General features: G+C 36.0%; 1 protein-coding gene across 2 annotated transcripts; it reads left to right on the forward strand.

Annotated features, from left to right (window-relative positions):
• Positions 1-449: 449 nt before the first annotated feature.
• On the forward strand, positions 450-27,903 carry LOC131330737 (protein argonaute 16). 2 transcript variants are annotated; one of them, XM_058364420.1, is made up of 24 exons: positions 450-461; positions 19,399-19,462; positions 21,305-21,534; positions 21,622-21,827; positions 21,934-22,143; positions 22,219-22,355; positions 22,466-22,563; positions 22,648-22,745; positions 22,829-22,997; positions 23,112-23,228; positions 23,307-23,414; positions 23,554-23,616; positions 23,786-23,899; positions 23,991-24,156; positions 24,243-24,355; positions 24,449-24,586; positions 24,691-24,821; positions 24,960-25,025; positions 25,289-25,352; positions 25,953-26,064; positions 26,162-26,235; positions 26,973-27,067; positions 27,157-27,188; positions 27,293-27,903. In XM_058364420.1, exons 3-24 carry the CDS (start codon positions 21,334-21,336, stop codon positions 27,469-27,471), a joined length of 2,691 nt encoding a protein of 896 aa, XP_058220403.1. In that variant the 5' UTR covers positions 450-461; positions 19,399-19,462; positions 21,305-21,333; the 3' UTR covers positions 27,472-27,903. The 2 variants fall into 2 exon arrangements, with proteins under 2 accessions (XP_058220403.1, XP_058220404.1); XM_058364421.1 differs by lacking the exon at positions 450-461 and having other exon boundaries at positions 19,383-19,519.

Consider the following 27,903-nt stretch of genomic DNA (forward strand, 5'->3'; position numbering starts at 1 on the left):
TGAGGCCTTCCTTTCACCGAAACGAGAAGAGAATTAGTTGTGGTGAGCGTAAGCTGACGCGGACCTCTAACCGAAACGAAAATGCGAAAAGGAGGAGAGGGCGGGGACATTAAATGGAAAGGTCCCATGTGAGATTGACCTCACAGTGACACACCCATCCTCCGCAATCGTTTTGTATATAGTGTACTAGAGTACTATTCTGTGAAAACTGCAGTATCGATATTAAACTGCACCATCCACAATTACTACACACAAGGCTTTGGAATTAGGGGTAATGGGACCATGTACATTTTTATGTATAAATTCGGCAAATTGCACAGAGAGACAAAAGGAACACTCATTGCTTTTGGGCAAGTGGAGAAAAATCCCTTTTTGTAGGTTTGGGTTTCTAGGGTTTTGTTCATGATATTTCTCTTTCTTCCTCTGTTTTCTTGACAGCAGTACATGCAGGGGGAGAGAGAGTGTGTTGCAAAATAAAAAAATAAAACTACAAATGCGATTTGAAAACACAACATCATACAGTTTTGTGTCTGGAATAGTTCGGTGCACGTGGACTTATGTGAATCAAATGGCTCCGGATACGTACGGACTGTGTCCGAAATTGTGTTGATAGTAGTGGGAGGGTCGAGGGTGGGTATCGTGTCGTGCGATCTCGTGTTTGTGTCAGAATTCTCTCAACTCTAACCTAACTTGTATAGCTTTTCGTGTTATCATGTGTGACATATTTGTGTTTCCGTGTCAGAAATAGCCGACCCTAATCCGCTAATTTCGAGTCCGGTTCATGTCTTGTTATCGTGTCCTTTCATAAATTCTCACCCACGTCGTGTCATGTCGTGTCATCTCGTATTCGTGTCAGAATTCTCTCAACTCTAATCTGACCTGTTTAGTTTTTTGTGGTATCATGTCGTGTCATTTTTGTATTTTGTATTAAAAATAACTGACCTAATCACGCTAATTTTGTGTCGAGTTTGTATAGTGTTGGAAATTCCCATCCCCAGGCCGGAGGGGTCAAAGATGCACTTGCACCGTGTGAAGAGAACAGTCAATTAAATTGGTCAAAGGTCATCATAGTTTTCTTACGTTTTGAATTTAATGCAGCACAGTCCGGTAATAATGGATTCGATTTCGTCATCTTTGCACGCTGCTGATGAAAAAATTAACAGAAATATAAGGGTGGGTTATTTTAAACTTACGACCAAAAAATACAACGAAAAGTTAATGCTTTGTTCTTTTTGCAATTTAAAAAGAATTTTTAAAAAAATTCCCTATAGATTCCTTTTATATTTTTCATACTTTTAACATTTCTCTCTCTATCTCTCTCCACTTATTACCCCTACTATTTTTCAAAAAAAATTTCAAATTCCAGTCCAAACAAAGCATAAATAAAAAGTTACGAAAAGTAAAAAATATCTAATATGGTTTGTGCTATTTCAACCAATCAAATTGAAAGTTGGGTGAAAAATAATTTTGAGGTTTGAGATAATTAAGTTGGAGGGCGTAAAGAGAAATGTTGCGGCCACAAATTCAGACATAAATGTGTTTTGAAAGATCTAGTATGTGTGAATTCAACACATCAATTTTTTTATTTTTATCAGTCAACACATCAATTATGTTAGAGGTTTTTTTGAAGCTTGTTTCGCTTTTTTCTTTTTGATCCAAGCTTGTTTCGATTTGATTTGTCACTTCCCGCGCATATTATGATTTGCATAAGCAGGTCATATCACATGGTCAGATTGATACATGTTTCAATATTATAAGCAACAAACCGGTGTATTTTATTGGCTCCTTTTCATCCGATACATTGTGTATGCATGTACTCGTTAAGAAATCACATAAATCTTTGTGTCGCGCTTTCTTTGTGTATTTTAGTCGATAGTTTTCCGTTCGAGAGTCCATTTGATTCTGAGTCGATCCGCGACAATATGAAAATGATAAATTTTTCTTGTCCCACTATAGGTTATGCTGATTCTAAGCTCAACTTGAGGTTTAGACCAGATTCAACCAGAGCTTGAAGTGTGGAATGATAACCAAAATATGATACGGAAAGCCTTGTGATTTCTAAGAAATGGTTGTATAAATACGCCACATCATTAGGTATAGTAACCTTGATGAAACCTTCAACAAATTAGATATTAAATCAAGAGATTTGAACAGGTAGGCATGAGAAAGCAACTAAAAGGCTTTGTCTCTAAGAGGTCGCAAGTTCAAATCCCACGAAGGCTGAACATTCTAAACCTTGAGACCATTGAAGGTTTGGACGCACGACTATTTACTTCAGGGTCTTGAAATTAGTTGAAGTGCGCGCATGGGAGGATCCAGGAATCTAGTCTAGTGGAATACCTTATTAATTATAATCATGAATTTTATTTTTCTTGTCGGCCACAATAATATCATGCTAAATTTAGACATTCATTACTAAGGAGTATATATAAACTTTATAATGCATACTATTCAAAAAAAAAAATCAAAAATGAGCACAGGAACTTAGACAAAAAATTTAGCATATGTTTTTCAGTCATGACATTGATAAATTTTTAGAATAATCGACATAGTTTTATTAAAAAAGATAAATCTCCAAAGGGACAAATAGTTTATAAAACAACAATTAAAAACAAACCATTCAACGAAAGTTTGAAGTATAAAATTAATTCTACGTTTGAATTTTTGAGATACAGTGTATAAGTGTACGCTAAATATATTAGGATCCTTAACCCACGTGTCCCCATTTAAGTTCATCTATAAACATGCGCGCAAACTGACTCAAACATTCATTTATTAAAAAAAAATTGAAGAATTAGTTAGCTCATCGATTATGCTTTTTTATGTTTTGGAAAGAATTAAAGCAAGAAAACCCTGGATGCAAATGGAGACAAAAATAGGTCTCAAAAACCAAGGAAACAAACTCTCACCATCCATCCTGTCCCTGCCTTAATATCCGAAAATGACACATCAGCCCTATCTTAAAGGAGGCACCCAAAATGTACCCTCCTCATCAACCTTTCATTTCATCCTCTGAGTATTCAAACTGTTTTGTATATATAAACAGGTCCACCCCATTCCTCTTCTCTCACCCCCATCTCTCTCTCTCTCTCTCTCTCTCTCTCTCATTCATGGCACTGTCCCAGCAAAAAGCTTTATAAAAACCCTAATACCCATTTCCCTTTCACCCACTTTCTCTCTCCTACAGATGGATCTCTTGGTCAAAGAACAGCTTTTCCTCATGTTCATGGCTCACTGTTTCGGTCAGGGTTGTGGTTTAAGGGATCAAGAAGTACTACAACAAATGTGAGACGAGCCATGGCTCTATCCCCTCTGAGCTTATTCTTGTATGATTTTTTATTTTTATTTTTTAACTTCACGACAGTCTTTCGAGGTTTCTTGACCTTGCAAGTCCGTGACCACGGTCTAAATCCTTGGCGCAATTAAAGTTGCATATTGTCCAGTGAAGACTTGTGGAAGTTGTTCTCTCTCGTCTATCCCTCCTGAGCTCTCTTTCTTCAAACTTAATGGTAGGCTTTGTTTCTTACATGGAAGTTTTTTTTTTTTTCATTTTTTTTCGGTTGTCTATGTAGCAAGAGTCAAGAAAATGTATTGTTTCTGTAGATCAATATATATCTCTGATTCTCTGGAAATATATCGCGGGCGATGAATGTAATGTGTTTGGCAAGTAAAATGTGAGAGATTTGTTGTTCGAGTGGGAGGATGATTTCTTCTTTTCTTTTCAATTTTCCATCTCCTTTCAACTCGTGATGTTGTTTTGGAGATCGTTTCGCAAACCATCTCTAATCATGCTCATATCCCTATGATAAGAGACCTAATTCTCTCTTCCAAAGTTTCATATTCTCTTTGTCAACAACTCTTGAGGCCACCTCATTCCATGCGTAAACGTGTGAAACGGCTGTGGGAGGAACTATAGGGATTAGTTTGAAGTGCACGCAAACTGGCCCGAGAGACCCTAGATTACCCAAAAAAGTTCCATTTTTATGTCTCTATTTTGAGTCTCTCTGTATATGGAGATTGGAGACTTCTCAAAAAATCCAGACTTGGTTGTTGGGCTAAATAATCCACCTTGGATTATTTTTTGTCATTATTCAAAAAAAAATTCGCATTTGTTAGTTTTCCGTTAATTTTTTTGAGGATTATTACTTCGTCGTGACGAAAGAAATCTAAAAAGTAAAAAATTATAACCGAAACTCAATTTTTTGGAATAAAGACAAAAAATAAGCCAATTAGCCAATTTTTTCGTCATTATTCAAAAAAAAATTAAATTTTGATTATAAATTTTTACTTTTTAGATTCCTTTCGTCATTACGAAGCAATAATCCTCAAAAAAACTAACAAATGTAAAAAAAAAATTTGAATAAAAACAAAAATTAATCCAGAGTGAATTATTTAACTGAACAACCATCTCTGTCTTAAAAAGTAACATATTTAGGTATATAATTTGTCTCAATATACCAGTCCGGTGTATAGAAAAAGATATTGTCAATAAAAAGGTACAGACAATACCTTTAAAATGAGACCAATGACAAGTATTTTATCAGCAATACTTAAAAAACTTAGAATTGACTTTTTTGGAGGAAAAAATGAGTACGGAAGAGAAATGAATAGGATTTTGAAAAATAGATGGAGAAACGGAGACTTGTGGTGCAGTGTGTGTGTGTGAATAGTGATTTGCACCAAATATACTTGTCACCAAATGGAGACTTAGCACATTTGGGTATTTTAGTTTTGGTAGTGGGTGGAGAGAGAAATAGGGTAATGATTGAAGAAAGGGATAATGAGTGGAGAGAGATAGAGAGAGAAATGAAATTAATAATTGAAAAAATAGGGTAATGATTGAAGAAAGATATATGGTAATGATTGAAAAACAAAGTAAGAAGGTGTTCCACTTTTTAAAAAGTTAACTTTTTTTCAAAAGGAGGTAATTTCAAACTCAAATATAATGAAAATGAAAAATATTTTTTCAATTTTTTTTGCACCGTTTAAAAGATCTTAATGAGATCTATCAAACAAGATCGATATTGGTAGAAAAATTATTTGTGTAAACACATGATTTTTGAGCTTGAAATTGCCTTCTTTTCAAAAAGTTTTTTTTTTTTACAAAACCGGAACACCACCTAAATATGCTAAACGAACAAGGCCAAAATTATTTAGATCTCTAAAATAGAGTCCTCGATTATGGCCCACTTGGGAAAACTTATTATTTTGGTATTTTTGTTCGTTTTTCTAAATTTTTGTTTGAATTATTTCCATTAATTTTTAGAAATAATTATTCGTTCCAGATTTTAAACTTTGACGTTAAAATCATGACATAATCATCGGTTAGGCCCCGTTCCAGAAACCTTCTTAAAAAATAAGCAGCTTATTTCACATTTTAAAACTCAAAAATAATGTAAATGAAAATTAATTTTTTAATTTTTTTTTTGCACCGTATTAAAGATCTTGATGAAATCGATTAAACAAGATTCATATTGGTAGGAAAATTATTTGTGTAAACACATTATTTTTGAGCTTGAAATTGTCTTCTTAAAAAATAAGTACTTATTTTACGTTCCAGAACGGGGCCTAAGATCGATCTAAACCATCGTATTATGTATACGATTCAACATGTTGCAAATAAAATTCTCAAACCCCCGTGGACTAAAAAAATTAAGTATAAAATTAAAACAGAAAAAGAATTTCTTCGAAAGACAAAAAAAAAAAACTTCAAAATCGCTATTTTTTTGTTTCTATCGTCGTCTTATCTGGGTTTTTTTTTTCATCGATTCTTTTTTTTATACTTTTTTGATTCATTTCCTTGACACAAATGATTGCTCCCAAAAAATTTTGATAAAAAAACGAATAAAAGGTCTCCAAAAGCGAATAAATACTAGTAACTGTTTTTATAACCGAAGATAGTTTAGGAGAATTATATTATATGGATTATACTATTACAGAGTATCCCCTTTATGCTCGGTTGTCAGTTGTCACAAAGGAGTACGTCAGAATATCTCCTACAATTGAATGTGGTCCCTACAAATCCTTATCCGTTGATAAAGGAATCATAACCGAAAATTGCTACTCCCCCCCCCCGGCCCCACCTCCCTTTTTTCAGTTTACCCCCCCCTCTCTCTCTCTCTCTCTCTCTCTCCACCGTTTGCTTCTTTTTTTCTTTTTTTTTTTTTTTTTTCTTCTTCAGTTTTTTTTCATTTTATTTCATTTTATTTCTTTTCGGTTTGAATTTTTTTTTTTTAATAATAAGTTCAAGTCTAATTCTAAACTTTGTAAATTAATTGATAGAAAAAAAGTGTTTCGATTGATCATATTTATCCCACTGTTTTCTTATTCTTTTTCTTTTTTCTTTCCGGGTCCCCCATACTTTTTAATTTTTTTTATTTAATTACTTATATCTTATTTATTTAATTTCTATAAATACACCCTTTGTATATTTAAAAATATAATTCAAGAATTAAGTGATTTAATTCTCAATTCAATTAAATCAGAGCAAAGATCGTTTTTTTATTATTTTATTTTAAATGGTCATAATGAATTTTTTGGTTTAAGGCTTTTCAACAAACTCCTTAAGACTCATTATTTAGTTTCAAGACTCTCTTAGGGTGTCCATTGAAAGGTCTTGGAGCCAAAAATTTATTATGACCATTTAGGATGAAATGATCAGAAAAATAACAACTTTACACAGGTTCAAACGGATTGAAAATTGTAACACTTATTTTTTTAATTATATTTTTTAATCTATAAAGGACAAAAAAATAAAAATAAAACAGTCGGATAAACATAATCAATTGAAACACTTTTTTTCTCTCAATTACTTTACAAAGTCTAGAATTAGACTTGAACCTATTATTAAAGAGAAAAAAAAATTCAAACTGGAAAGAAAGAAAAGGAAATAAAATGAAAAAAAAAACCGGAAATAAAAGGGAAAAAAAAGAGAAAAGAATAAACTGTAAAGAAAGAAAGAAAGAAAAGAGAGAGAGAGAGAGAGAGGCGGGGGTAATCTGGGAGAGGGAGGTGGGGCCGGGGGGAGGGGGGAATAGCAGCCCTCGTATAACCCTTTGATTTCCCTCAGTTATGAAATTTTTGTAGGCAACTGGTTTTAGGCCCCGTTCCATAAATTTTTAAAAAAAATAAGCAGCTTATTTCATATATTTTAAATTTAAAAAAAATGTAAATAAAAAATAATTTTTTAAATTTTTTTACACCGTATTAAAGATCTTGATGAGATCTATTAAACAAGATCCATATTGATAAGAAAATTATTTGCGTAAACACATTATGTTTGAGCTTGAAATTATCTTCTTAAAAAATAAGTACTTATTTTACGTTTTCGAACGGGGCCTTAATAACTTTTTCTTATCAACCTCTCACTTATTAGTAGTAACTGACTGATTAATACTAACTAATAACAGGATTTGACTAAGCCTCCCATTCTAATAACGAAATGAACAACTAATTCGTTAATTACCACGCAGACACTCCGATGTGGGCCCCACTGCACAATCCGTACCTCACTGTGAGCACGGAGTATAAATAAACAATAATTCTAATACCACATCCATTTACACACTCATTCACACATTTACACTCACAACAAGTGTTTGCGGGCTCCACCCTTATTATGAGTGTAGGTGTGTGAATGTGTGTGTAAATGGGTGTGTGTGGGTTCTATTCTTGTTGTGAGTGTGGGTATGTAAATGGGTGTGTGCGGGTTCTATCCTTATTATGAATGTACGTGTGTAAATAGGTGTGGTGGTAGAAGGACTCATAAATAAATGGAAGCTTTGGGCGTCATTCCGTATGTAGCTATATTCTAGAGAGAGGAGAGGAGAGATAGACTATTGCGTTCCTGAAGGTGAGATATCTTTCGAGTTTTCATGTTTGTTCGCGTTGTATTTTGCTCTGGTTTTAGTTTTTTTTTCTTTGTTCTCACCTATTTTCAAAAAGCATTTTTCAAAAAATTCCTCCTAAATTCTCTCTATTTCTAACATTTTTCTCTCTATTTCTCTCCACTTATTACCCGTACTATTTTTCAAAAAACTTTTCAAATATCAAACCAAACACTGCATTTAGTTTTGCAATGCAATTGATTTGAAAGAAACAAATATTTACACCGATGGTATAAAGAAATTATTCTTAAAACCCAACCATTAATAAGCGAAGCTCCATCAACCCCACCATTAATAATTTCGAACTAAACCTGTTAGCAAGACGCAAACAAGAAACCCAATGTGCCAAGCGCAAAATTCCACCTAAATGCTTGATCCACACCCCAGCTCACCCCTAACTAGAATAAAAACCCAAATGCAACCTAATTGGGCAAAGCCCATTTGCATATAATGGGCCGGTCCAAACCAAACAATACTAGCACCACTGTTCGCCCGCCGCTCCTCCGCTGTTGCATCCCCGTCGCTGCTCCGCTGTTGCCCTCTGCATCTCTGCTGCAAACCCTAACCCCAAGGCTCCAGGGCCGGCCAGGGGTAAGCCCCGCAAGCCGGCTGGCTCGGGCAACTCCCGGCAAGGAGCAACAAAAAAAAAAAAATTTGTATGTATACAAAAAAAAAATTAGAAATTCAGCAAAAAATATATTTAGGGGCATCATCCAAAAAATTTTGTACAAATTTAAAAAAAAATATATATATGTATGGTTTTCACCTACTTTAAAAAATTATGATACTTGAGAAAATTAGGAGGGTAAAAGAGAGGTTTTTACATACCTGGGGTAAATAACAGATAAAAAAAAATTAGGAGGGCAAATTATTAAGAGAGAAAATTAGGAGGGCTATCAGATAAGAAAAAAAAGAAAGAAAACGAACGCTGTAGCCAAAACGAGAAGGGACGGATGATGTAATTCAAGTTAAATAAAATATAATCTTGTTTTGTTCTTTTTTTGTTGTTGCTTTTATGTCTTTTTTTTATACTTAATAACACTAAACACTAGTGGGCAACGAACCTTGTTATTCGCAATAAAGATTTGCAGACAACCACATAAGGAAAAATTCGTTTGGGCCCATTCTAGATCTCACAAAAATTTAGAAAAATATCCATAAATTTTTTAATATTATTTTATGGGGCCTGTAAAAAATCAGCTCCAACGGACATTAGTAAGTGTTTACTTTTGAATTCATATGGGCGAATTGAACAGTTTCGCCCCAACGAATCCAAAAGTAATACTTACCGATCGACATCCCTTGGAGCCGATTTTTTACAGAGCCCCATAAAATAATATTCAAAAAATTTTGGATACTTTTCTAGATTTTTGTGAGACCCGGAATGAGCCCAAACGCATTTTTCCTTGCGTGGTTCCCTGCAAATCTTTTTTGCGATTATAATTTTCGAGTGGACAACCAAGCGGAAGGTCGGGCTTGGGCAATCCAAATGTCGGGGTGGCACTGCCCCAAGCCATTGTAAACCGCCAACGTTACCACTACATACCGCCGCCCCAAGCGTCGGTCAAAACACCACCCAAGTCAGCCTCCCACAGCCCGTATCAGCCACCCAAACAACCCGTACAACATCACCCGCACCACCATCACCGCTGCTTCAGTCGTCATCCCCAAGCCTAGCTCCACCACGACCCTGAAAGCCAGGACCAAAAGCTAAGGCCCCTTAACCCACCGCCGCTGTTACAGCCCCTCAAATCTCTTCCTAAACCACCTCCGCCACCTCCACAACCCACCTAAACTGCCACCGCCGCTACACCCCTCAAGCAAACATACTGCCTAGCGAAGATTTCCTCCAGTCCGTGTAGGAGGAGCTCCTGCTGCTCCTTGGCGTGTCAAGCCCTTGAACCATCCACGTATGTTATTAACCACACCATTAACTTGTACTACAAACCGATCCCTAAACGCCGTTACTTTGTGCACAATTTGCGATCTTATTGTATTTGGTGCTCTACAAATCTTCGCCCTCTATTGTATACACCCTTACACCATACCTCTAAACATCGTGATCGTGAATAGATAAAAGATACTACATATGGGTACCGATGGCCACACGGGACCCACTCTAGGTCTCGAACAAATAATTCGAACCGTTCAATAATTTAAATATATTAAAGAAAAAACAAGTATATGTGATAACTGATAACAAGTACGCCAATGAACAAATTAATCAGAATGAACAAATTAATGATAACAAGTACACCAATGAACAAATTAATCAAATATATTAAAGAAAAATCTATACTATGTAGTACAGCAGAAGGACGTTTCTCGTGAAGAGATCTGTGGATGCGATAAGTGGCAAAATTTAATTTAATTTGGTTGTCTTGGAATTTTCACGCAACACATGTGACATTGTTATTACCACTCTTGGACATTATCCATATAGAGGGTTACATGCTATTCAAAAATTTATAAGTTACTTATTTCCTTGCATCTGAATAAGAAATTTCGGCGAAGGTGATTTGGATAGTTGATTTCATGATTTCTGAAATTATACATTTCCATAGTAGAATCAAAGCTCTCTTATATACCTATCTCTAAATCTAATGCCAGGGGAGAATCTCTCCTATACGTTCCTTTCGAAAACAATACATGTCCATGTCTCCAATGGAGTAATATATCAAAGGCTCAATGATCTAGCAAAGGAAGCAAAAAATAAGAATCACTCCAGTCACACAGTGAGGTAGTATATTATTTTTTTTTTTTTTTGCCTCTCTATATTTTTATGCACGTACTCTTTTTATTATGAATATATAGATGCACAGTCCGGATCGTATAAGAGATCCCGTATTTTTTTTTAAATGCGAACCTCATGATCCCGATCAAATTTCGATGATCGAAACCATTCAATGTGATCAAAACGTGATTTCAAGGGTCTTTTTAAAAAAGAAATCAGCAAAAAAATATGACCGAAAAGTACTTGATCTGAGCAATTTTCATTAAATGGTTCAATTAAAAACTGCTCAAAACAAGCACTTTTTGGTCATATTTTTTGCTGATTTCTCACGGGGACTCTTAAAATCACATTCTGCATACATTGAACGGTTCGAATCATCAAATTTCGATCAGAAAATATGAATATATATATATATATATATATATATATTCATATTTGAAAAACGAGCTAGAAGACCAGAGGGTCAAGGGATTTTTTACAACGCCCACTCAAGATAAATTTGGAGTGGTCATATACTCCGAAAAAGGTATTTTCCAATGTAATATCTGCTTGGCAATAAAACTTGGATAGATTTTATTGTCTAATTTTTTTCATGGAATTTTGTATGAACAGATCCAAATCAGCCCGCAACTCTAGATTTTTGGATGGTGAAGGAGTTCTTTAGGCCTTTATGACAAATAATTAGAGCCGGATTTTGAAAAATCAAACTCTGGTAAGTGGTAACTTTTATTAAGTTCGAGCATGAGTAAGCCCCTCCTGAATTCTTTTGCTTTAGTTATTAGTAATAATGAGTGATCTTCCCAATATTTCTCTACTCAAAGGGGCGTATCCAGTGCACGAAGCTCCCGCAGGCGCTGGGTTTAGGGAAGATTGATGTGCACAACATTAGCACATTTCTCTACTATCTCCATACTACTATATACTTCTATAACGAGAATGGACATTTCAAATTTATTAGAGCAAATGAGTGACTGTGTAAATAGATGCGAAAGGATCTGTCCCAAAGGAAAAAACATCCATTTCCCTAACGAATTTTCGGGAGAAAAAGGAACCCTTCATAACAGTTTGGCTCAGTTTGGATGCCCGTAATCTTTTGTAGGAATATGAATTTGATTACCAAGAATCAAATTCCTAGTAATTCGATACCCGGAGTAATTTTATTCCGACGTTTGGATTAATTAAGTAATCTTCTCTAGGAATCATTTATTTCGGAAATATTCTAAAGTCAAACGTTTTCTTTTTATAATGATCGAGATAGGAATCCAAGATTCCATAGGGGGTGGGACGGATCAGATTCCTCCTATATTTAGGAATGTGATTCCTCCTGGATTGAGAGATCAGTAATTTCATTCATATTCCCACACTTCACAAACATAAAAGTGTTAGAGTTTCGGAATCACATTCTCATTTCCCCTTAAGATACCTGTCATCCACAGCCTTTCAGAAAAGAAATTAGGGCACCCAAAAGGCAGCCATAGATGCTACTCCTACAAATCAAGCAAAGACCAAGTACAAAAAAAACTCAACAAAGAAATTGGGGATTATTTTTAAAAAGCCCCAATATTTGGAAGACGGCGATCACTTCATCATGCCTGTTTAGACTTAAAATCAATTTAGATATTGGCTTCCAAGAGTTAGATGAGTATTGATTTGTGTGGAACACTTAAAGCAGTAGGCCAGTAGCAAGTCGCCGAACACTGCCCTAAAGATTAAAGTTGAAGATTGAGAAACCAAGCTTAGTTGAGTTGGTTGCTTCATTTCTCTCTTCGGTGGTGGCCAAGGTTCGAGCCGTGGGAGCAAGTTTAGTGGGGTTTAGGGCTATGGATAGCCTCTGAACCCTCCGTTGACTAATATACTAACACCTTGTTAACCCTCCACCAACCCCCGCTGATGTATATCATCTAAAAAAAAGATTAAAGTTGAAGATTAATTAGTTAAATGATTAGGCAATATGATGCATTAAAAACAGGAGTTGGGACACCTAGTCCTCCTCACTAAAAAGTTCCAGTTAGCAAATGCTAGAATTTCGATTTTGGAGTAGCTTATAGCTAGACAACGTTTTATTTTTGTTCCCTAAGTTTGAAAGTAAATTTTAAAACTGAAATGGTTCAGCGATAAAATATTGGAGTTTTGGACAATCAAATGTTATTTTATTTTATTTTTTAAAGAATTTCAATTTTATTAAATTTAAAGTTAACCCCCGATACTCACGGAACTCTTTTCATGAAAAGATCCCTGTGAAAAATAATAAAATTAGCCCGTGCTACGTGTTGTGCATAGCACAGGTTGTTGCTAGTAGTCTTGTAAAACATAAGTTGAGTGTGAATCCCTCTCCTTTCGTTGGAGTAAAAAATTTAAATAACTTCCAGTTTGACATATGTGTGAGTCAATTAAGGGTTCAGGTGAATTTTATGAGAATTTTACTTAGATTTTTGTTTGAGCGAAAAATAATACAAGGACCGACCTTAGCACAACGAATTGATTATTGATAAACTTAGGTCCCATTACGCTAAGGTTTCTATTCTTTAAGTACTTATTTTTCACTTTACGAGACGAATCATTCTCTCACAATACATTACTTTTAATTCAAAAAAAATTCAAATAAGTATTTTTTTTTTCTCTTAGCGGAACGGGACCTTAATAAAAAGTATAACGGCAAAATGTATTATATCTCCTGAAAGTTACTAAAATTCCCAATCCTAGCTAGGCTTTTAGCAAGCTGAAACCTTTTCCAGTTCAGATGCATCATCTCAAGCGAATTAGAAGAAGAAAAGCTTAATGGGCTCAAAACAGTTGCAAATAATACCAGTCACTTTTCATTTTGGAACCAAAATTAGACTACAATACGTGGACTTATAGTCCAATGGGCCACTCCATAAGGCCTCGTTTCACTAAGGCCTAAAATTACTTTTAAGACTTTTTAGGCTTTTGTCCTTATTTGTATTTTTTTATCGTTTGTTAGTTTTGCGTCAAATTTTTTTGACATTTTGATTCCTCTTGTAGAGACGAATCGGAGAAGTAAAAAAATTTTACTTTTACCTATATATTTTGAATAAGGACCACTTTTAAGTAAAAAAAAAAGTCAATTTTTTTTTTTTAACTTAAAAGTGGTGCTTGTTCAAAATATTTTGGTAAAAGTAATTTTTTTTTTTTACTTTTTACTTTTCTGACGAATCAAAAAGTCAAAAAAATTTGACACAAAACGACCAAGTGCAAAAAAAATTTGAATAAAGACAAAAAATACTAAAAGAAAAAGTTCTTAGCGCAACAAGGCTTTTAGACTACAAACTTTTTTCCGATTGTTTAACACAATCATTCTAGTTGTAATTTTTATCATAATTGGGGTCAAATTTGATATTTTTTGTCTTTACGAGACGATTCAAATTGGATTTAGCTTTTTCAGTCGTCTTATGCGAACTTTTTTCAAAGTTCAGTTTATATTTTGTTATACTTTTCCAATTCATCTCAAAGAAGGATAAAAATTTGGAGAAAACAACCTAAAACATTGTGCGAAATAAAAGACTACAAAAAATTTATCCATAAATGGCTGTTGCATGAGGGGTGTTACTTATCCCCGAGCTTTATATTCACTTTCATAATTTAATCTATTTCCGTTTTCAAAGTTCGGTTTATATTTTGTTATACTTTTCCAATTCGTCTCAGAGAAAGATAAAAATTTCGAAAAAAACAACCTAAAACACTGTGCGAAATAAAAGACTACAAAAAGTTTATCCATAAATGGTTGTTGCATGAGGGATGTTGCTTATCTCCGAGCTTTATATTCGTAATCTATTTCTTTTTTACAAAACAAATCAAAAAAATGGCTGTCGCATGGGATACCTTATTGATTCACCACAGTAGTGGCCGTAGTATCAATTCAATTCCACCACTCTGTAGTCTCTGCGATGCAGATCCTATAAACATCCGTTAGAAAAGGACAACCTGAAACCCACCCACCCTCCCCCTCTGTGTGCATAATTTGTACACTTACCAAACTCTCCCCGATTGATTCTCCCAGTGACTGAAAAGCCCCTCCCAGGGTTGGGATTCACTCAATTCGTGAACTTATTAACGGAACGTATCTAATTTTGTAGATCTCGATGTCCACGGAATAAATTGACTTATTGATAGTCATGTGATTTTTTTTTTGAAAGGCATGTGATTGAAGCACATTTGTCTCAAATGAAATGCAATGAACGGCTGCAAATAAACTACTACTTGTATTTGATCAATTGGGTTACGCGGGCATGATCTACTCCTACGGCCCACAAAGAAAAATGTTTGGATTTTTAAGATAGAAGATCCACACGTCCCAAATATTTGGTCCAGTACAAGTATTTGACCAAATAGCGATCAGATCCTTGAAAAACAACTTTTCACAAACAATTTTACTTTGAAGGTGCATTGGATTTTTTACATATCTTCAAGGGGCATTGGATTTTATGACAGAGTTTATTCTTAGATAATAGTTAGAAGATAGGAGACTCCCAAATCCGTGGAACATAAAATATATACAAACTATGTAGTCATAGTATCTCCTATCGTGAGAGTTCAATATTATTTATTTAGTAGTAGTGTTTTATTCTTATAGTTGGGGAAGGAGGCGACATCGTAAGAAAAGAATTAATAAGAATTCAACATATTCATTTGACGCACAATATTCATGAACACGTGAAAATTAGATTTTAATTATTTGATCATGATATAGTTGATACATAGTCATATGCATCCTAATTGAGAAACCACTTACCTATATATATATAACAACCAATGCTTGAGCTATTTTTGTTGAGAGTAAAACATATTAAGAAGACGAGAAATATTTCAAAAAGTACAAGATGCAATACAACATGTTTATATGGCATGATTGATCAATATTATGTGAAGATAAAAAATGAGAATAAATTCTTTACACCGTCGGTGTAAACATTTGTTTCCTTCAAATTAATTGTATTGCGCCACGTCGCCATGTTTTATTAACTAAGATCACTGTTTTAACAAATGTCACAATGCAATAGATTTGGAGGAAACAAATGTTTACACCGGCGGTGTAAAGAATTTATTCTCATAAAAAATACTTACAACTAGTCCAATTGCTAATGATGTGATAACACATACACATATAGTCGGCGACGGACGCAAACATCATTCCAAGGGATCATTAGGGGTTAACCGAGTTCCCTATTTAGGCTATCGTTTCGAGTCATGACTTAATCGTCCATGGGCCAATCAAACTATCTTAACCAAGTCTCTATCCAGTGCATCGCGCAAGTTTCACGCACTCATATGAACTCCATCACGACCCTTAATTTCCAAAGTCAAATGTTTCAACGTCTTCACAACACCTATTTTGGCCCCATTCCACAAACATTTTTTAAAAGAAGCAGCTTATTTCACATTTTTAAACTAAAAAATAATGCAAATGAAAAATAATTCTTCAAATTTTTTTTGCATCGTTCAAAAGATCTTAATGAGATCTGTCAAATAAGATCCATATTTCTATACAAAATATTTGCATAGACACATTATTTTTGAGCTTGCAATTGCCGACCCTGTTCCAAAACGGGAAAACTCAAAATATATATTTTTGCCTTGGTACAGAATGGCTAGAACTCATCCCTATTTATACTACTCTATAGAAGGGTCTAGTATAAAGATATTTTCATCCAAGATAAACTTTGAGGTAATTTTAAATTACACATGTGACTAAAAACTCATATTTCACAAGGATATTCTATAATTTCTAGAGCTAAATATTGTTATTTTTTTTGATAATATCTATCATCTTTGGGTTTTGTCAGTTGGAGCATTTTCAATTGGACTTGTTTGGATTTAACATGCTTGTGCCAAAATACTAAATTTAGTTTATACTTCAACAATGTTAATCATTATTAATATACAATTAAAAAGTAGATACACCTAACAACACTAACAAATTATACTTACATTTTAAAAAATATATTTAAGATGCAAAATTTCAAGTGTGTCAACTGAGACCTATGAGACTGAAAAGTCAAGCAAAATACAATCGAAGTATGGTTCTTTTTTTCTATTCAAACGTTACATTGAGGTTAAATTTCTATCAAATGGTTTGAAAGATGCCATAATTAGATCAAACAGCTTTGATTAATGTATTTGGTGTTCCGCTTCTTGAAATAAGGTCTGACTTTTTTCAAATAAGTAATTGTACGATACATACTGAATTAGGATATGCATATAAATCGTAAGATACATCGATGTTTCATAGAATTTCTATACAATAAAGATACAAGTTGGGATACGTATCGTTCTTCGAAGAAGATGATACAAATCTTAGAACGGTCTTGCTATTGTCAGCCCACTGGGCTGACGATAAACACACTAGAAGACAAAGAAAACACGCATTTCTATGTACTTTTTGTATCATTTAATACACATTCACACACTCATTATTGTCAGCCCATTGGGTTGATTTTAGAATTTTCCATCTTAGAATACGTATAATGTATCGTAGGTTTTTAACAACTATAATGTTCGATCATTAACTTCAGGACCCCAAAATTAGTCAAGTTACACGTAAGCTGATTCGGACATCTGATTATAAATAAAAAAATAAATGATATGTACGAGTTAATTACTCCGTGTCTGGATAATCTCACTTACTTTGCTAATTATTGCATATCTACCCTCTAACCCTTGTCATTAACCGAGTCCCCCATTTACACTGTCGTTTCGAGTCATGACCTAACTGCCCCCAACTGGCAAATCAAATTGCCTTAATCGAGTCTCTATCCAGTGCATCGCGCAAGTTTCACGCACTTGTACGAACTCCATCACGCCCCTTAATTTCCAAAGTCAAATGTTTCAACAGCGTCACAGCACCCATTCTGGTCCCGTTCTATAAACCTTCTTAAAAATAAACAGTTTATTTTATATTTTCAAATTCAAAAATAATATAAATGAAAACTAATTTTTCAATTGTTTTTTACATTGTTCAAAAGAGATTTGTCAAGCAAAATCCATAAATCTATAAAAATTATTTGCACAGACACATTATTATTAAGTTTGAAATTGCCGGCCTAATTTCAGGACGGAAAATAAGTTATTATTTTTTAAGAAAATAATTTCAAGTTAAAAAATAACGGACTTACTGAAATATAAAAATATGCAATGTAGATATTGTTTGAAAAGGACCTGGAGACCCTGCCAAGTAGGGGTGCTTGGCAGGGGTGCCGAGCACATCTCGGCCGTCCAAAACCCAGATGTAAAGGTACCGAACGGATTTAAAAAAAAGAAAGGAAAAGGAAAAAGATGTTTCGATCCGGGCCGTTGATTCCGAGATGAACGGTCAGATTCGCTGCTCGGCACCCGCTTGGCAAGGGTGCCGCTCGGTAGGGTCCCTGGGTCCGTTTGAAAGATCTCATCGAGATCTTTTATATAGTACACAATTATTTTTTATTTACATTATTTTTAGAAATTGAATTCTACATTCCCTTTTTTGACATCTACACTCATTTTTTTGAATTTTAGTATTGAAAGTGTATGTAATTTTTTTGTTAGAAGACAAAAAAAAGAGTGTAAATGTCAAAAAAAAGTGTAAAATTTAATTTTATATTTTTAAATTTAAAATTGTGAAATAAGTTATTTATAGTGTATTTTTTAAGGAGATCGAGAACGGGATCAACCATAGTTATCGATACCATTCCGTACCGGCCGGTACGTACCGTTTTGACGGAAAATCGGTACCCTAACCTCCCAATTTCGTTCCGGTCCCAATACCGGTCGGTACCGGACTTTTTGGAAAATACCGGCCGGTATCGGGATACCGGAAATTCCGGCCGAGATTTTGCAGCTTTTTTTATTTTATTTTTTTTTATACTTTTTCTGGTACCAAAAAAAAAAAAAAACGTTTCAGGCCTTTTTTTTTTTACTTTTTCTTGTCCCAAAAAAAAAAAAACATTTCAAGCCCAAAAAACCTAAAAATTTTTTTAGCAAAACACAGGCTTTAACCTTAGTACGTGCGCGAGGCTTAGATCCCAGATTTGCACCCCCCCTGCGCACGAATAACCCGTGACGCGCACCCGGTTAATTGGTTTCCGAATCAGTTTTTCCAAATTGCCTTCGGCAATGACACATTTTTCTGAGCGCGCGAGACCTCTTATTGGGTTCTCATTCACAAGTTCACTAGTGTGCAAAGTCATTTAAAGTGGATAAGAGTTTTGTAACTAAGCAATGTGGGATTAGAGAATCTCTAGTAGAGATATTTTATGATAAATTGTATGATATGAGAAATTTTTTTGAATTATAATTATATATAATTATTATATATATTGTAGTTGCGGTAAATCCGAAACGGTACCCGGTACCTGACCGGTATCGGTACGTACCGTACTAGTAGAAAAACCGGTACCCTGTCCGAAACGGTATTCAGAACCGTGGGATCAACATCTATGGATCTTGGTTTCGTGCTCCCCAAGCGTGAAAAAGGTTAACTTAACCCCGGGTTAATCCACCACAGCTCCACTGGTTAGCTTTTTTTAGTGCACCGGTTAAATGCACGTGGTCCCCACAATAGCAAGAACCGAAATCGTGGCCGTTCGTGAGGAAAATACAGCACCCGAGTCCTTCGCGACGCACTCGATCGTGGCCTGTTTCTGTCCTTTTGCTACTGCGGGTACATAGAATTGAAATCTCCTTTTTTCCTACAGCAGAGAAAACTTTCCCTCCAGAGTGCGTCTCGCTCCTATTTTTGTTCAAGGCAGACGGAAGAGAGAGAGAGGAGCGAGAGAGAGGGAGGAGAGAGAGAGAGTGTGTCTTTTCTTCTGCAACCCTAGCTGTGCTCGTTTTCGGAGGCCAGGAGAAGGTGAGATCGAGAGCGGTTTCCGTTTCGTATCCCTCGTTTTTGCTTATGTACACCAATGTATGTGCATTCTCTCGCTTAATCTCTTCACAAGCTTGTGACTCTCTCTCTAATACGTATGTATTTTGGTTCTATTGTCACCGAATGAGCTTGAATCATGCTTAAGGCGTATAGATATGAGATTTTGGCGTTTTGACGGCCGCGTTTGATGATTTCCCATGATTCTGACGCGCCTGGTTTCGTTTGCTTCGATTTCTGCGGAGTCTTTACGATTTTTCGCTACTACGCTGTGTTATTTACTGATTTTGCTTACATATGAGTAACGTATACACTTTCTCTCACTAACGCTCTTCAACAAGCTTTTGTTTCCCTCTCCGTATGTGTGTATGTGGTTTTTATTCTCACCGAACAGGCTTGAATCGTGAGTTGTAGGTTCTGCATATGAGATTTGTGTGTTGTGAATATGATGGCTGCATTGATGATTTCTGCTTATTTAACTGCTTTTCTTTAACCACGTTTTCCTGTTTTTGTTGGTATTTTGACAAACTCTGGTTGTTTTCATTTGTTGACACATGGAGAAGGTATATCTCTTTGATATTTTACCTCCTCTGATGTGTAGCCTGGTCACTGCTCAGTTCTTGTGTTAATTCTCCTATTAATTTTGTAGACAACGTACATTTGGTTTGACATTTACTTGATTTCGTACATTTTTTAGGTCATGGGTGTATTTTTTACTCCTCTTGCAATATGTCAGATGCACTACTTTAGCAAATTTTCCGTGCTTAGCAAAGTGAGTTGTAGGCATATGCATAGTCACAAGTGCTTGTGGTCTCATGTTATTGTGCATGGGGAAATTACATGCTGTATGTTACTGTTTTTTGGGTTCTTTGCGCTAGTTTTAGTTATTTTTTGACATTGTCTCTACTTCTAATTGTGCCCTATAGGTTATAGATATTCCAAATCATTGCTTGTATGTCCTCGTGGATTATCTGCGCATTGCATGTTTTCCTAGTTTTGTCTGACGCATTTGTCTTAGCCAGGCAAAAGAGGAGAAACTTCTAGTAAGAGGTGCAAATAGATGGTGCACACAGTTGAAAGTGCATTGTTTTTCAAGGAGAAACTTTTACTAATGTTTTATTTCAAAATTACGAATAAAGAGGTGCAAAAATATGGTTAAATTTAGTAAGAGTCCTGGTTTGTTGGCTTGAATTATCAATGGATTTTAATGGGTTTGACTGCTATCGGTATGGTTTTTAAATGTTACTCTGGAAAAGATTATGATCACTTTACCTGCCAAAAACGATTAGTAAATTATCTTGTGAAGCCTGTTTCAAGACTTAGTTAATTCGAACTGATCACTTGTTTGTCCTCATTTATTTTCTGACCTGATGAGAACAGTCATAGTTCGGTATTGCACACAGGTCTTGGTTAGGAGGAAGAACAATATTTGTGTTTTAGTTTGGATAACGATGAAGAACAATATTTGTGTTTTAGCTTGATTTGTGCAAGGACTACTGAAAATGATAAATAGCTTTGACTGGTATCGGTGTAGGTTTCAAATTGTTACACTGGCAAAGATTATTACTAGTACTCTCGCTGTCATTGGATTTCTATCATTTATTGTTCTTCAGCTGTTATCATGATATCAAGGGTACCGTCTCACAATTTTATTGACTGTTAATTGGGGTTGTGGATCAGGGATATGTTGTTCTTAGAACCTGTTCAGAATCTTCAGATTGTTAGTTGGATCCTTATATGTGTTCCTTGAGTTGTTTTCTGATGTTTTATTTATTTACTGTATTTTATTTGTTGCTGAATATAATGCTACCTTTCGGATGGTCTTAGATTCATTGTGTTCACTGTTTGAGTAAACGATGGAGAAAGAGGTTATCGGATCTCCTCCACCACCACCGCCAATTGTACCACCCAATGTCAAGCCAGAAAAACTGGATGTGCCGAAGCATTCTATTATCCGTAGGCGTGGGTTTGGTAGTGCTGGGCGGCGCATTTCGTTGTTGGCAAACCACTTCAAAGTCTCTGTCAAATACCCGGAGGAGATGTTTTATCAGTACAGTGTATGATAACTACCATATGTTTTGTTTTTGTTTTTTGTGCCTCCAGATTTATTATGTTGCATTTATGGCACTGTATGATACATGCAGGTTTCTGTAAGTTATGAAGATAAGAGAGCTGTTGAGCACAAGGGAATTGGGAGAAAGGTTTTTGACAAACTTTACCAAACCTACTCCTCAGAACTTGGCGAGAAGAAGTTGGCTTATGACGGGGAGAAGACGTTGTACACTGTGGGGCCTCTTCCACAAAATAAGTTAGAGTTCTCAGTGGTACTTGAGGAGTCTTTTGCAAAAAAGTAAGTCTTTTGATTGTATTTGTTCAGTTGAATACTTGTACTGCATTCTAATTTTATTTCATAGACTAAAATGGTTCCCGAGACTAATACGGTGTTGTTATTGCAGAGGTAGCCCAGCTCACAGTGGGAGTCCTACTGAGGCAACAAAAAGGTCAAAGCATTCTTTTCAGTCGAAAGCTTTTAATGTTGAAATCAGCTACGCAGCAAAAATACCTCTGAAGTCGGTATCTCTAGCTCTTCAAGGAGCCGAAGCTGAAAAAACACAAGACGCGCTGCGAGTGCTAGACATCATACTGAGGCAGCAAGCGGCTAACAGGTATATACTCCTTTGTGTTTTGTAACTTTTCAATGCCTCACCATTCTTTTCTTACCGATTGACTGTGAAATGCAGGGGTTGCCTTTTGGTACGTCAGTCTTTCTTTCACGATGACTCAAGAAATTTAACTGACATTGGAGGAGGTGTGACCGGCTGTCGGGGGTTCCATGCTAGCTTTCGCCCAACTCTTGGCGGTTTGTCTCTGAATATGGGTATAATTCCACTTTGTTCTTTCACTTAAATGAGTTGCCCTTTTACTGTCACTTGATGAATTGCCCTTTTGCTGTCACTTGCTCAGTGCTACTTGTATTAATTTGTGCAGATGTATCTACCACTATGATCTTAACACCTGGGCCTGTCATTGATTTTCTGCTAGCCAATCAGAGTGCACGGGATCCTCGAAATATAGACTGGACAAAGGTTGTCAAGTATTTGCTGCATCCTATGTTCCATGTTTTTTAATCCCCTGTCTACTGATATTCATTTAAATTTGCATATGCTCAGGCTAAGAAAATGTTGAAAAACATGAGGGTGAAGACGAGGCACAATAACCGGGAATTTAAGATCATAGGCTTGAGTGAAAAGCCTTGCAATCAGCAATTGTAAGTACTTATTGAACTGTATGAAAGTTGTCCTACTGATTCATTCCAGTTGAAAAACTCAACTTTTTGCTTGATTCTCCCAGTTTTCCTCTGAAAGTGAGGAATAGTGATGGAGGTAAGGATGGAGAGGCTTTGGAGATTACTGTGTACGACTATTTTACGAAACAACGTAACATAGAGCTTAGGTTTTCTCAATACATGCCATGCCTTGATGTTGGCAAACCAAAGCGGCCTTCCTATCTTCCACTGGAGGTATGCAATTGCTTACTCTTTTTATGAATTGCTCTCCAGTTTCATTAATGCTCTGTCAGCACAGTGAATTTGCTTCTGCATAGATTTGACGTGGTTTTCTTCCATGTATTCCAGCTTTGCTCTCTTGTCTCGCTTCAGCGCTACACAAAGGCATTATCTTCAGTGCAGAGAGCATCTTTAGTTGAAAAGTCGAGGCAAAAACCTCCGGAAAGGATACGGGTTGTGACTGATGTAAGTTCTCAATGCCATCTCAATGCATGCTTTGTTAGTCTCTAGTGTTGCAATCTCAATGCTCGCTTAATTTGGCAGGCCATTAAAAACTACCGTTATGACGATGACCCTCTTCTTGCTGCTTGCGGCATTTCGATTGAGAAACAACTTACTCAAGTTGATGGTCGTGTCCTTGAGGCCCCTAAGGTAGTTTATGATTGCATATTAAGCCACAAATTGACTAACACTGTCATCCACATTTACTGAATGATTTTTTAAGCACCTTTTCCTATCATATATCCATCAACTTATGCCTTATTAAGTTTTAACCACCTCTTCATTGCAGTTGAAGGTTGGAAATAATGAAGATTGTGTACCTCGTAATGGAAGATGGAACTTTAACAACAAGGTATTCTCTTCTTTTCCTTCCAATAAAGGAAGAGAAGTGCTTCGACTTTAGGGGGCGGAGCTGCAATTGATAATTGTTCCCCGTTCCTTACTCTACTTAAATCTGCAAACTCTGATATCTGATTTGGTAGCTAGTGATTCTCCATTTTTTTCCTTTTGTTCCTTTGAAGCATCTCTTTACCCCAGTCAAAATAGAACGGTGGGTGGTTGTCAACTTTTCTGCTCGGTGTGATACAAGTCATCTCTCCCGAGAACTTATCCAATGTGGACGGAACAAGGGCATTGTAGGTCACCATATTCTAATTGTCTAAGGGGTTTTACTTTTCGTAAAAGCTTCCCATGATGAAATTAGTCTTTTTTTGCTTTCGTTATCAGCATATTGAACGTCCACACACACTGATTGAGGAAGATCAGCAATATAGAAGGTCTGGCCCTGTTATACGAGTAGATAAGATGTTCGAGCTGATAACTGCAAAACTCCCTGGTCCTCCTCAATTTATTCTTTGTGTCTTGCCTGAACGGAAAAATTCTGACATTTATGGTACGCCTAACTTATGTTTCTTCGATTGTTTCTGTTGTTTGACAATTAATTATACTGTATATTAATATTTCTTTTGTGTTATCAAGGGCCTTGGAAGAAGAAGAGTCTTAGTGATTTTGGCATAGCCACCCAGTGTATTTCCCCTTCTAAGATCAACGATCAGTATCTTACAAATGTCCTCCTCAAAATAAACTCTAAGGTAGTTTCATAATAAAGCCCAGACGAATTGAATCTTATCATTGTTCCTTTAATGTTTGACTGTCAGTCAGTAATTCTGTGCCTTTTTTAATAGCTCGGAGGGACAAACTCTCTGTTGGCACTTGAGCACTCGTCCCGCATCCCTCTGATCAAAGACACTCCAACTATGATTCTGGGGATGGACGTTTCTCATGGCTCTCCCGGCAGATCCGATGTTCCATCGGTAGCGGCAGTATGGCCTATGACCTAAACTCTTCCCAGCATCTTTATCATTTATTCTGTTAATTTTTGCTTAATATTTGTGTTGCTTCTCATCCAATTGGCTAATAATTTCAGGTTGTTGGATCTCGCTCATGGCCATTGATATCAAGGTATAGAGCAGCTGTACGGACCCAATCATCGAAGGTGGAAATGATCGAATGTCTGTACAAGCCCTTAGCGAATGGAGAGGATGATGGGATTATGAGGTACTTGTAAATACTAAGCCCAAGTGAATTTTGTCAACATGATGTTCATTGCCTATTTCTTTTTTCAATTGCTAAAACTTTAGCAACTAACATATTATCACAAAATGCGTTGCTGCCTAATGAGTTATCGTGCTATAGGGAACTACTGATTGATTTCTACCAGACCAGCAATGGAAGGAAACCTGCTCAAATAATAATATTCAGGTATCAATATGTTTGGTTGAAATTTGCTGCATTTGTGTTCTCTTTGTTGTTTTCATAAGAACAATGGTTAGAAAGAGAAGTTTTAGCGAAACACCAACTTAAGTTTTAACTCTTGCATGGTAGCAGATATATTTAGAATCCCTGTTTTGAACTGCTTGCTATTTCATTTGGAACAAAAGTCTCAAGTATTTGTTTGCTCTTTCAATTTATGCCACTGAATGACTTGTCATTCCTTGCCTCACTGAAGGTTACCTTTTTTCTAGGGATGGGGTGAGCGAATCTCAATTTAATCAAGTGCTGAACATTGAGCTGGATCAAATGCTGAAGGTTCTTTCATTTGTGCAATGTTAATTGATTATTAGTTTTTACGTAGTTCCTGTTATCAGTTTTTCATCCATATAAGTATGTAAATAGTTTCTGATTATAACTACAATCTATTTACCCATACATGCACTGGGCATGCTCCAGACATAGGGGTTTACAGTCACTTAATGCTGAACATTAAAAACTCTAGTAATCTCAGTGACCATTAGGCCATTTGGTTAAAAGTTTTTGCACGATCATCTGCATCCAATGATTGAAGCCTCTCCTTAGGCCTTTCTATGATTGGGGTGTGTACTATGATTGTAGGTCACCTAATCATTCCTTTGCTTTTGGGGCGTGCACTATTATTGTAGGTGACCTGTGGGCCCTTGTAGTAGTAGTAGAAGGTTTCTTTTGTGTGTCCTAATATGTAAATACAAAAAATAGATAGGTGGTTGATTCTGCATGGGATGGGAAGGATGAAATAGTCATGTTCTCATGAACTGGTTCAGATCGTATTACCAATCTGAGTATCATGTGTGGACTTTTTTTGACACCGTCTTCGTATTTTTTATTGGCATAATAGTAGAAAGCTCTGAGCTTCTTTACTTCTTGTTACTGCAGGCTTACCAGCACCTTGGTGAGGCCAAGGTTCCCAAGTTCACTGTGATTGTGGCTCAAAAGAATCACCACACGAAGCTATTTCAATCAGGTGCCCCTGAAAACGTTCCTCCTGGTAAGTTTCCTTGCACGGTTGCTTATGTTTTTGCTTCATGTGATTTATTGAAGTACTTACATCCTGAATACGTTCATTACCTTCTTGTTTTCAACAGGTACTGTTGTTGATACAAATATTGTGCATCCAAGGAACTATGATTTCTACATGTGCGCTCAGGCGGGGATGATAGTAAGTTATTGCCCTTTTCTTCCCTTTTTTGGTTGTTGAGAGAACACTTTTCCTCCTTTCTGGGTTTTATGATTATTGCATAACAGGTTTGATTTGTTTCACTGTAGTCTTGCTGCATTTTCTGAGAATCTGTTAGGTGTGTTAAAGGATAGCATTTGAGCATATCCAGTAGCTAGGGTTCTTTGTGAGATGTTGATTTGGTTTTGTAAACATAGAGGAAATTGGAAAACGTTAGTATTTGGTGATTAAAACATGGAATTGCCTCAAAGCCCTCTACCATTCCACAAAATATTGGTTTCTCTACTGTTGATTTTATGATTTTGTTCATTTGATTAACTTGGAAGTTGAGGTGATTTTACCGTGAGAGCCAGGAATCCTGGTCAAGGTATCTGGATGTTTTTATTTTTGGTTGCTAAATACAGCTTACAGCATCAAGTGTGCTCATCGTTAGTGATATGCTTGTTTCGTAATCTATGAAAATAGCCATAAATATGTTACCGCAATGGGTCCCATGTACATCTTAATTATGCATATTTTAAATACCTCAATGTGCTGATATTGCCCACAGTGTTCACAATACTATTTTGTTTTTTTTGAGATGTTTTTTTTTTTTTTGGGCCAAAATGATGCTAATACACATCTGTTCATCTAGCCACAAATTAAGGTTGGCTTCTATTTAGGAATAAACTTTCCTTTACTCAATTTGCCTTTTCTTCATTTTGTTTTTCAAATGACAGGGAACTTCTCGTCCTGCGCATTATCATGTATTGATCGATGAGATTGGTTTCTCTCCTGATGACCTTCAGAATCTTATTCACTCACTGTCATACGTGTAAGCTTTCAAATTCATTCTTCCATGCATCTAAAGTTTCAGCTTTATAAATGGCGCTAAGCATTCATCTTGGCCCTTTTACTTTTCAGGTACCAAAGAAGCACTTGTGCAATCTCAATTGGTAGGTCACACCACGTCTAGTTCTCATGCATTTGTTCCTTCTCTGTTTCTTTGAATCGTGATTTCACTTCTAATACTCTCTCCAACCTCTTTCCCTCTCTCTAGTGGCTCCTATCTGCTATGCACACCTTGCAGCCGCTCAAATGGGGCAGTTTATCAAGTTTGAGGACTTCTCCGAAACGTCTTCGGGACAAAAGAGCCTCACAACAGCAGGAAGTGCTGCCGCCGTTCCTGAGCTTCCGAGGTTGCATAAAGATGTTGCGGGTTCTATGTTTTTCTGCTGAGCTGATGGTATCTCTTGCAGTCGTACATATTGATTATCTGATTGGTTGTGAAGTACTTTGGTGGGTATAGGAAAAGGCATATACGGGTGACCCAAGTGTCTGGTCTTGGGGAAAAGGAAAAGGTATAACACAATTTTTAGTAATCATCGGCCTTATGGCCAATTTTTTGACCCATAGTGTTGATGAAGGCTGGGTATTTACGTAAGATAGGTCAGGATAGGTAAATCTTCTGCCAATTGATGGCTATATTTAGTAGTTTGCACTCTCAAACATGGTAATACTTTGTTCCGTTATTCGGCTTAGGGTTTTGATGCTCCGATGGTTTCCGTAACTGTGATGCACCAATACGCTGGTGGATGTTAAGCTCTGTAATTTCCGGATTCAAGTTTGCTAGTAATTGTCAATTCTATCACTATATCTATTTCGAGTTTA

Source organism: Rhododendron vialii, chromosome 6a (assembly GCF_030253575.1).
Source record: "Rhododendron vialii isolate Sample 1 chromosome 6a, ASM3025357v1".
NCBI lineage: Eukaryota > Viridiplantae > Streptophyta > Magnoliopsida > Ericales > Ericaceae > Rhododendron > Rhododendron vialii.